Raw genomic sequence first — 12,345 nt, forward strand, 5'->3', positions numbered from 1 at the left:
GTTCCAATCGCCCAGAAGCCGATTTTTATTCATTTAGTGCCCTCCGAGACACCACTAGAGTGTGTTGCAGGGGGTGATTGCACACCAGACTACCCTCGACCCAAAACAACTTTCCCTCCTAGCGCGGTTGAACAAACGTTACTTTACTCTGATTCCTTATCATTCGTGAGAAATATGACATCTTAATTCATAGATTTTTGTCTTAATTGATTTTTCTTTGACTTGATCCCTTTGATTTTTCTTATTCTGAACAGACATACATAGCTATCTAGTCTAAAAATTATTTACTCGAAGACTACTATGACAATTAATCTAAGATAAACAAATATTCAGAACAAGTACTCGTAAGAGGGTTGGGCGTCACAATCTCAAAGAATTTTTCATGGAACGAGCAGATTAGGAGGTTTTGTGGGGCCGCCTTGAAGAAACTAATGTTCAAAGCCGCTCAGGACTGTATCTGGTCATCACTTCGTCCAGTAAAATCGTGAAACATGTAATTGGAACCCGTCAGATGAGGTGTTGAATCGGAAGAGAGAAAAGGTGAAAAGAAGGCCCGCTATCTTGGTGAAGAAATGTAACGATAATTAAGCATGTTCAACGTAGCTAAGAGTTTCTCCAAGCACCGAAGCCGAGAGCCAGACTTTATTAGATAGGAAACGGGGCTCTCGATATAACGTATGACACCGTTTACATCACTAAGGCTCATCATTATATCGGTAGATAGAACTATCCGCATAAGATAAGGTAGATGGAGTTCAGGACCAATTGAATCACATTACCTTCCTCGTGAGATTTTCGATCGCAACCAAAACAATGCGAAACAAAACTACTAGCGATGCACCTAACTACGAACCAATAACCCCGAGCACTTAAACCGTTCACTGTAGCCAACCGAGTCGGACCTAGGCCCCCGTCCCAAGACAAACACCCGATTTTGGTTTCTTTCGCCTTACATCTCTCCATCCCATCAGCGTAGTTTTCTGGGAACCACTGTTTTGCATTCCACGCCTATATCATGTGCTCCTCGCGCAACATCCCGGCCAAAACGTTCCAAAAAATGTTTACAGCCGGCTGATCCTCGAGGGATGGAAACTCATTTACTAAAGTCAAGTGCACACACAAGCAATTCAGAGACATATCTCGGAAATCCGCTCACAAGACTCGGAACTTAAAATTCCGCCCGCAGATGGGAATGGAAGTGTGGTCCCGCGGCCGAGGAACGACAGATTCCTCGAATGTGAAATTTCCAGGGGGGCGGGGGCGAATGGGAGGGCCGAGCGAGGAGTGGGAAGAAGACGTCGGAGAGGTCACCAGGGGTTGAATGGGGAGGGGATCGGAATGGAGGGAGAAGGTCCAGGAAAGGGGGGAGGCGTTGTTGTGGCACGCGATGCTGGCTCAGTGCACATGGTTTACGGCCCGAGCTCAACCAACAATGTCGACGGGAGGGGAAGGCGTTTGACCGGTTGAGAGTCGCTGGCGCTTTTAAAGGGGGGAAAGGGGGGGGCGTGGGTGCACGCGGAGGGAGGGGGAAGAAGTTGGCACACGTCCCGAAGAGAGGGCGGCGGATTGGGAGGGGAGACCCTCATGACCCCCTTCGACGGTGCCACCCACGCCCCCCCCTCTATGCCCAACCACTCCCTGAAAATTACCAAACCCCACCCACGACACTGCCTACTGCCGCGAGTTTTCCCCTTAAACCGAAATATTCTTCGACCACGTCCGTACATCAAGCATGAATTTTTCATGACGAGAGAGCTCTCTTGGAGTTCATAATCAACATAAAACGTTAACAAAGAGTTCGTAAAAGGAATAACAGATGGCAATAAGGTGCTTTCTTTCGAAATCGCCATTGTGCGTGTCCTCGGCCACGCCATCGCATTCTTGGATGAAGAAGGTGCATCTCCGTCCTAAGGAGCGCTCAGAGCGACGCCCAAACGGTAAGTTATCTATCAGACAGTTGTGCCAATTACTTTGACTTCAAAAATCCAAATATTTGCCAGGTTTTCAAGCCAAATATCATGTTTCTTCATGTCGATGTCAAAGATTACATTCTGCGTAGGCATAAGGTATATTCGTAGGTTCATGTGAATGTTAGCTACTAGTTAGTACACGTACTTGCATGCATGAAAGTTAAAAAGATTTTCGCATTAATATATAAGCACCTGTGGGTGTGGATTGGCATTAATTTGTTTGTTTTGCACGTGGCTTTATTTTCTTTTACGGGCGGTGACCTAAGACCTAATAATATTTACTTATTACTTTCTTAAAAAGCAATCAATTTTCTTTCTGGTGCTACGATGGAACTCTTACAATTAATTGTATTCCGTAGTGACAACAACAAAGGTAATTTTACCCTGGTATCATTCTAACCATATAATTCCTTAGAAAATAATAAATATCATCCTGGAGGTGAGCATGATACTACCAAATTATAGAAGAAAGTGCAATTTCCTAAAAATAACTACCGAGCAAAATTTTACTACCCATAACATAGTCATAGAAACTAAGTCCATTAGTCAAAAAATCAATTAATGTCTTCATTTGAATATTCCTTAACAATGGCTAAAGAAAGTAAAAACAGGTAAAAAGCTATCAATTAAAACACATTCAGAAAAAATTCCCGGCTAAATTATGACCAAAATATAACTTTTTTACTCATATTGGTATGCTATCACTTTTAAGAACCTCCATCAGTCAATTCCAGTACACACAGAGAACAAATGAATCAGGCCAATCATTGTTCGTTTATTTTGTGAGATTTTCGCGAGAAGAATTCGAAAAGTTGACAAACAATTAGAGAATTAGATTTTCCTCATGAAACTAGATTTTCGCGATAAGAATTCGAAAAGTCGACAAACAATTAGAGAATTAGATTTTCCTCATGAAACTCGAAGGACACGCTCTGCAAAATATTATGCCGAATAGGGTGAATGTGCAACAATTTGAAAATACGCAATAAAAGGACACAACCACTTTTTCGCCGGAGGGAAGAAGATTGCGAGCACGGGCGAAAATGGGCGAGAGGAAAGGGAGGGGGGAGAGACGAGTGCTGGGAGGGGAGTGGGTGGTCAATCAAACAATATATCGAAACAATACACCACGAGGCGGGGCGGCGGAAGGGTATGTGGCAGGAGGTGATAGGGCAGCAAACCATTCACCATTATTAGTTCATGCGTGCATTTCAATATTTATTAGCTTTCTACAAAAACAACGAACAAAGAGATACAAGCCAATCCAAATAATGGATTAAATGACTAAATCATTACATTTTTGTCTCTAAGTACACATATTCGGGTGCTTGGGTTCAAATTTATTATGATTGCGTATCGCTTGAGGGAAGAGCGAATAATTGAATCTGTCCGTGACGGAGCATCTCTTTATCTTTCATGCTATCCCGGCAGTCGAATCCACCAATTGTGTCAAAACAATTGCCATCTGTGAGTCAAAAAGACTCAGGTGCCTTGCATCTTTCTAAAACTAAGAAGTGTTAGTGGTAAGTGTAGATAGTTAGAAGAAGTGTAGATGGTATTGTTATCTTTTACGGGTGGTGACCTAATACCCCCCGCAACACGCCCTTGCGGCGGCTTGCGGGGTATTATGTAGAGGTACAAGTGTTCCTCTTCTCTTCGGATATCAAACACCTCCCGAATTAAATCCCCCAGAAAACTTGTGCCGCCTACTCATTTGCCAGAGCATTGTTTAACAAACTTTGTGGATTTTCTACGAATCTTAGACAAATTTTTTTAAATCAAGGTCATCTCCAATTGATCCCAAACACTTATGTATAGCCGCGTATGCCAAGTGTGGCCTAATTAAAGTAGAGTAAAACTTTTCTCTCACCTTTTCATCCAATTTTCTTACTTAAACGTCTCATGAAACGTAGCTTCTTAAACACAGGCCCGCATAATATTCCCAAATAACCCATAAAAGGTTTTCTGATGGTGTAACAGTATCTTTGGTCGATTCTTTTCCCTTCCATTCATTTCATGCAGTGCAATTCTTCTCTATTCTTCCAAACTTCAGTGCTATCAATGTTCTGACATTTAATTCTAACCCTTGCACCACTCCGATGCCTAGCGTAAACCCCTAGAGTGAATCCCGCAATCCGCCGGTGCACTTATTTCTCCGTAAATCGTCTACAAATGAACTAAGGTTGAAGTCCTTATAGACAAGGATTAAGCCCGGGTCTAAAAGCATTCTCCTGGGCGCCAAATGCACACTCCTATAGGTTTTTAAGCCGTAGGTGCACACCTGCGGGGAAGGGAAACGATAATTGAAACCTAAAAACGGTCATTGAAAGAAGCACCACGAAGGAAGGCTTGTTTGGACACTGTTAGAAGAGTCGAGGGAGGATCAGTAATTTTTCAAGGGGATATTGAGGAGTGCGGAGTACCGGGGAACGTAGGAGGACCGGCCGAGTTTGCAGCTGAGCGGATAAATGGCATCTCGCTGAGTCGAGGGGAGAGGATTGGTAAGTCGTGAATGGAGGGAAGGAATGGTGAAGATGGGACAGGCTTAAAATGCGGGTTGCTTGCAAGGTGTCGGTGTGGATTGGTGGGTGGCGAAGGATTTAGATAGGCTCTAGTGACTTTCAAGATGCCAAATAGATCGATAGGTTTTACAAATAGGAGATGCATTTCTTTTGGGGCAGGCGATAGTGGGGATACGGTCTTTGAGAGTATATATAAGGGACTAATTCCCTGGAAAGTGACGGAGGTGGAGAGGTGAGTGGGTTATTACGAGGGTAGGCTGAACACTAATGCACACGTGCTTGTAGACCACAAACAAAATGACCTTCAGAAGCACTCCTGGTGGCATGTGGAAGCAACATTCCCCCTCAACACGCATGCGCAGGTTTGAGGTCGTTACCTTCACTCAGTGTATTTTGAGAAGCGGAAGTATGGAGACATGTTCCAGTGCTACGCCATTCCACGATTAAATTATGACTGCTTATGGAAATAAAAGCCCAACACATGACGCATTTGTGAGGTGGAAAAGGAATTTTCACAACGGCCACAGAACCCTCACAGACGATGCAAGCGGTGAAAGATCACTAGAAGATGCAGCCACAGGGAAGAAAGAGAACTTTATCCTATTAGACTGATGAGAAACCATCCAAATGATCATGAATGAGACTGATCTGATTTCCGACAGGGCGTGGAGAATTACTGACGAAGAAATGCAAATGTCAAAGGTGTCAACACGCTGGGCTCCACGACTACAGACTACTTTTTATAAGCAAACACGGCGCGACCTGTCAAGGGAGATGTTGAATCTTTTGGACCAAGACGAAGAGGATTGTTTTGTTCGCCTGGTAACAATGGATGAATCTTGGATATATCAATGAATATGATTCAGAGACATAGGAGATGGGCAAGGAGTGGAAGCACGGCGGCTCATCCCCCCCCCCCCAAAGGCTAAGGTGCAGAAGTCTACAGGGAAATCATGATGTCCTTTTTTGTGACTGTCGCGGAGTCATCTTAACAGACTACCCGGAGAAGGGTCAGACTATAACTGGTGCACATTGCTGCACACAGCCGTAAAACTGCGTAATGCTCTGAAAAGGAAATGGCGCATTATTACCACCAAACGCATCCGTCTCTTTGTCGACAAAGCACCTGCTCGCTCATCTCGAGGTGCGGTTAAGGAATCAATGACATCAATGTGGCTATGACATTTTTCCACAGCCGCCCTACTCTCCCGATCTAGCCCAAAGCGACTTTTTCTTGTTCTCATAACTCAAAAAAACCAGTACGGGGTCGCAGATTTTACAACACAAATGACGTCATTCAAGAATTGCTATTTTCGACGCAATCTGCAGAGTTCTACAATGACAGTCTTCGAAAGGTCTGCAGATCCTCTAGAAACGCCGGGAGACATTTATAGCTCTCAATGGTGGCTTTTAAGAGGCCTTAATAATAATAATCAAAATTAAATTTCTACCTCGATTATATTTAGTAATAATTAAAAGTTTACGCTATCCCCTTGTATTTACGGCTCCGAATTCTTTGTCACCAGGAAAGCTTCATATTTTTCCCCTAATTATTGTCACTGAATTAGTTAAGTCTGTGGAGGGGTGCACATTGATACGACCTCTATAGGAAGATGCCCGACAGAAGCGGTGAGAAGATGAATCAGTTCGCAAGACGTTCGAAAGAATTCTCGCTCGTGAACATAATGAGAGATTTGCATACATTCTGGAGATAAATGTGGTGTCAGTGTGAATATTGGGAGTGCTAAAGAAATCTTTTCTTATCTTCTATCCGAGACGATAATATCAGCTCAGTAATCCACCGGAAATATATAGAAAAATGCGCCAGAATAAGGACAGTCACTGCCAATTAGGAATTAAAATAATAATTAATGTATGTATATATTCTCATAAATGCAAGATCTCTCTCGTGACAGAGAGAGACAGAGAGAGATTTTGCATACATGAGAATATATACATACATTTACATTCACTTATGACCTAATATTTGCTCGAGAATGGTTTGCGCCCCATCACCCGGCATACGCTCTTGCGATGGCTTCCTGGGGGATTGCGTAGGTGTACATAGTTCAATGCTGCGAAAAGGAACGGTGACCTAAGGGCGCGATGCGAAAGGGGTGGGAGAAGGCGATTTCGGGCGGAAGGAGTGAGTTGGCGGTGAGATGAGAAAGAAAGGGAGAGAGGGAGAGGAAGGGGGGAGAGGTGGCGGGTGGGTGGGTGCCGGGTGTGGGTGTTCCTCGGCGTGGGGGGACTCACCTGTCCGTGGGAGGACCTCCATGTCTTTGGTGCGTACTTGGAGAGCTTGCTGTCCGGGTCAACGAACAGATATTCGCCATCTGTGGGGAGAGAGAAAAAGAGATTTTTAGTCAGCTGGAGCACGTGGGGGAGGGGGAGGGGGGTTCCAGCGAACGCTGTGCCAACAAAACTGGAAACGGACAGAAGACACACTGACGCCAAGCTAGGAACTAGACCTGGTGTCTTTAAAGCCACCGCGCAAGGGTGCGCGGAATCGTGTGAACACAGACACACCAGGCAAGGAAGCAACATTCGCGACACATTCAGACTATCACGCAGTTGACGCGTCCGTTCTCAGTGGCCGCAGACCATGTGGCACCAAGGCGATGGAAGACACGAAAGTTACAAAAGTTGGTACTCATATTCATAATATATTGAAATCACACAAGGAGAATACACAATACAGCCGATAACGTTCTCAATAGAGGAAAGAAGAATCAAGGTACGGATGAAGCAGATGGAAGAGGCTACTCTGGGAGATGTAGCTTTGTCTCCAACTGAGAAATGGAGCAGGAACAGGAATTTTATAAGAGCGTATTTCCTGGATATGTGGGAACGGGAATGGGAAACATTAGAAAAGGGTAAAACAACCAGACATTTTTTACCTAGCGTGAAGGAAAGAATGAAGATCAACTTTAAAACTTACAACGGTATTACCCAAATTTTAACGGTCCACGGGGAGTTCAGATCATACCTCAAGAAAATAGGATAAAAAAGGAGGGGACGTGTGAATGCATGATGGAGGAAGATACGACAATACACAGAGTCCTTTATTGCCCAATTTATGCCGAGGAAAGACGCGAACTGGAAGCTATCCTTGGATATTTGCATAACGCCCAACAAATTGGGCAATACCTACATGAGGAACCGATTAGGAAAATATTGGAAAGATTTATCAACAAAAGATAAAGTAAGAACGGGGAGAGTAACGGAAAGGAATGGCATGTAACTCATATTTTGTATTTTGTAAAATTAATGAAATTGTATTGGGGGTTTAAACATAAGGCACCCCAAAAAAAACTGAAATTGAAGCAATAAATTGCCCGATGCTGCTCGAACGGGCCAAATTATTATTATTATTATTATTATTATAAGGAGAATACACAAGCGGATGCTGGTTCTTTAAATTTAAAGAAAGCCACCAATAAGATCCCTCAAAAGAAATCAATCCAACAACTAAGAGATCTACTCATTGCAGCAACCTCGCCGTACCCTACCAGCCGCTCAGGAGGAGGGTGTCTAGGGTTAGACATAGATCGGGAGAAAACAACACACAAGTTGATGCAGTATTCCTGGATTTCAAAAAAGCCTTCGATAAAGTACCGCACAATAAATTGTTACACAAACTTACACGCTATGGTGCCAATGAGAAAATAATAAATTAGATTAGAGAATTCTTGTCATATCGCAAACAAATAGTAGTCATCGATGGGTTGTGCTCAACGGAGGTAGACGTTACACCAGGCGTCCCCCAGAGAGCTGTAATAGGGCCGCTTCTATTCATAATATACATTAACCAGTTAAGCCATTACGTTAGTTCCACCAGACGGGTGGCGTACTCACTTGAAATGCTCTCCACAACGCACCTCAAGCAGGGAATGGAATAACATTGAAAAAAATGTGTCACCACCGGGGTAGTTCAAACCCGGTCCCTTGGGTTAGGAAGCCAGTGCGTTGACCAAGTCGCCAATCCATCCCCACAATAATTATACTAGGTACATATATTCCGAACAAATCACATTCGTCTGGATTCGCACGACAAGAGCAGGTGCGAAAGGATTGGTCGCAGGCGATAGACTACGAAGATGAGAAGAGATATAACAAGATACAGGGGATACAGAGATTGGAGGGGGGTATGTTGGCAAGCGACGCTGAAAAAGGCAGTCGGCCCTGAGCTGTGGTGTAGTGAGGAGCTCTGTTAACGCGAAACTCCACGCTCGACCCACGTCACGGAACGCGATGCCGAAGTTTTTGGAGCAGCGTTATTCCATCAAATTTGCGGTAAAGCTTGGGAAATCGTCTACCGAAACTGTCGGTATGATTAACCAGGCTTACGGGGAGTCAGCCATGTCCAGAAACATGATCTTTCGGTGGCACAAGATGTTCGTGGAGGGCAGAGAAGAGGTCGACGACGAACCACGGCCTGGACGCCCATCAACGACACTCACCGACGAAAATGTGCGAAAAGTTCGCGATGTACTGAACTCTGATCGTCGTCTTAGTGTTCGGATGATAGCAGAGCAGTGTAATGTGCCAAAAACAATAGTGCACGAGTCGCCCGCGTCCGGCCAGCGATCAAAAACATCTGGCGGCTGCATCACGACAATGCGCCGTCTCACACCGCGCTTGTCGTGTCGGACTTCTTGGCCAAGCACGGCGTGGCAACGCTGCCGCACCCGCCCTACAGCCCGGACTTGGCACCACCGGACTTCTTTCTGTTCCCGAAGATAAAGAGGAGTTTGAAAGGAACGCGATACGGGACTTTGGACGCCGTCAAAGAGGCCGTGACGACGTGTCTTCGAGAGGTTCCCGATGATGCCTTCGCGGGAGCGTTCCAGGAATGGGAACGCCGCTGGAACAAGTGTATCGACTCACAAGGGTCCTATTTTGAGGAATATTAGCTTAAGATATGTAAAAGTGTAATAAATTTTTTTTCCCGAGCTCAGTACACTTATTTTCCGGACGAACCCTGTATATATCTCATAATATGGTGCTTGATAAAAAGCTTTATTTAGGCCTAACAAGAATGTCTCAATCTTCTTTCTTGACTCACCGATTTGAGGAATGTTCACAACTCAACTTTAAGTCCGAAGAGGCCTCAGTCAATATACTATTTACTCGCCCCTTATTTTCAACGTTTCAACTTCATAAGAAGATCAGTGAAAAGAATTCACTTGGAAGATTCTCCTTCGAACCCACCACGGCCGTTTGTTAATGTTGCGTGTGCCTCGTGTTGTCCCTTCCCTCTTTCTTTTACCTCTCCTAGTCTACTTATTTAGTGCTCCGTACGGGCGCACGATAAAAGTTTTGAACTTAATCAAGTGTTGGGATTTGTGGTTTCTTCTCCAAGTGGAGTTGAGGATGAGGTTGGAGAGGGCGGGGAGACGGGCATTGGGGACGAGGAGGGACAGCTGGGAATAATAAGTTGGGGCAAACGAACTGACTTGGTGCCTCGCTCCCGAAGATCGTGACCTTGTAATCTGGGTGTTGCAGGCCGACGCGAAGTGCATCTCCCCCTCTCTTCGGGGAGGGAGGGGGAGAGGAGCGCGCCGATACGAGCGCGAGGGGTGGAGGAACGAGGGTGAAAAAGAGGGAAGGAATCACTCACCCACCCTCTGTTCCCCTTAATGGCTGCGGAATGAATTTGCAATACAGAATGAGAGCGAGAAATCTCCTCTTAACGAGGTTGTACGCCATCAGATTTATAGCAGGTGTAAATAATGATACAATCAAAACGCAAAAATATTAATATTTTAGTTTTAAAACATTTAAAACAAATGAGTAACGTTATTGGAGGTCCCAACACAGACAAGAGGAGGACAGCATATTTTACAGGAATTTCACGTACAAGATCAACAAGATTTCAAAAATTACAAATTGGAAGGTGTTTTGAGAAATAGTCTCAGGTCGCATTAAAAAATGAAATGGCACATCGCCATTAATATTTAACATAGCCTTTTTCTTCCTCGAAAACCACACAATCTTTGTCTTGTTTACATTTATTCTCATTCCATATATACCGCTGTGACTTTCCAATACACTCTGCAGTGTTTCCAATCCCTTGTCTGAATGACAAACTGAAGATGGATCATTCGCAAACCTAACTGATTTTATGAATTCCCCGCTGAAGTCCATTCCTATTTTCAGTCATTCCCATGCCCCTTGAATCGTTTGCTCCACATATATATCGACCAACACCGGTGATAATGAAAAAAACCTGCCTTACTCCTCTTCCTAACACTGCCCATCCCGACTCTTCATCCACCACTCGCACATGAGCGGTATGAGACATGCACAGGTTGCGGATTAGACTTCTATCCCTCCTATCTATTCCTCTTTTCAGCAATATACTCATTAATTGAACCCAATTCACTCGACCAAACAGCATTTCGTAAGCTACAAAACAGACGTGTAAATCCTCATTCTATTCTATATTCCTCGGTATCACTATTACTGCAATGGCATTACGCGCGCCTCTCCCCGTCCTGAACCCAAACTGTTCATCGTCTACGTAATCATTTACTCTGATCTTCATCCGCTGTTTGATGATCATGAGAACCAATTTATCTGCGAGCGAAATTGAATTTAACGTTCTGTAGTCCTCATATATTACGGCCTTTAGTTTTTATGAATAGGAAATAACATTGTTCTGACGAAATATTCTGGTCAAATTCCTCCCTCGTGAATGCTACGAATTATTCCATAAAAACTCTTCCTTCCACCATTTTCCTAACCCTTTACGTAGTTCCACGGGATTTTTTTCCATCCCCACAGCCGTATTTCCCTTAATGAGCTTTCTAATGCGCCATCGACCCAGCCTGGGCCTATGCTATCCTTATAAACTTCATATCCTCTTTCTATGCTTGCTTAATCTTGCTGGCTTAAAATCTTAACCATACATTTCCTCGCTATATTCATCTCATTCTTTAGGTTCATCTAAATGTATGTATTATATATATTCACACACACATTCATATAGGATCCACTGCAGTCGTTCTTAATAGCGGCGGACTACATTTAAAAAGCAGAAAAAACTGACACAATCGCTAACAAACCCCAAACCTAACGACTCAAACATAGAGTTCGAGGAAAATATTATATCTTTTGTCGAGGACCAGGACCCCTACGAGGGCCTGTCCTCAACGGACATTTCTATCCTCACCCAGCCTCATCCACATACTCCTCCCTTTTACATCCTCCCCAAAATACAAAACCCCGACATCCAAGGCCGGCAAAATGTTTCTTCCTGTAACTCGCCGACAGAGGGAATCTCCTCCTTTATTGACCACTACCGCTAACCACTGGTCCAATCTCCACCGCCCCATGTTAAAAACACATACCTCCCATACAATGGCAACAATAAAAATCGCATCCCTCTACACCTCAATTCCTCACTCTAGAGAGCCTCTCATCTCTCCACCTCTATCCATCGGAACGCCCCACACCATATATTACTAGCACTGAGTTTCTCCTGAATCTGTCTCACCTCGTTGCTCCAACGGTGACCACCGTTTTCTGCAATTACCCAAACTCCCAGGATACATTCCTCCACAATTTATATAACGCCCTGAACCCCGGTTACCCTGAGCCCCTAGTCAATAAAAACAATCCTTCGACACTTTCACCCGCCCAAACTTTCCAAAGACACCACCTTGCACACCCTCTACATTTGCACAATATATTTTCCAGGAAAACAGTCCCTCAAACATATACTCAAAAGATTCTTCCACATTCTGAAAAACCAAAAAAACTACGGAAAACATGTAACGTAAATGTCCTTCGGTTACTTTTAATCGACCCTACAATTTATCGGACATATTGAAATCCACGATGCCCTT

At 44.1% G+C, this 12,345-nt stretch overlaps 1 protein-coding gene across 1 annotated transcript in view; it reads right to left on the reverse strand.

Moving 5' to 3' along the window:
* The window catches only part of ex (FERM domain containing expanded), a 235,871-nt gene that overhangs the window by 86,337 nt on the left and 137,189 nt on the right, over nt 1-12,345 (reverse strand). Inside the window, exon 4 of the mRNA XM_071598795.1 lies at nt 6,749-6,828. Coding sequence (XP_071454896.1) covers nt 6,749-6,828 — 80 coding nt within the window. The remainder of the gene's footprint in view (nt 1-6,748; nt 6,829-12,345) is intronic.

The sequence above is a fragment of the Hetaerina americana genome, unplaced genomic scaffold (genome assembly GCF_022747635.1).
Source record: "Hetaerina americana unplaced genomic scaffold, ioHetAmer1.1.p SCAF_10, whole genome shotgun sequence".
Classification (NCBI taxonomy): domain Eukaryota; kingdom Metazoa; phylum Arthropoda; class Insecta; order Odonata; family Calopterygidae; genus Hetaerina; species Hetaerina americana.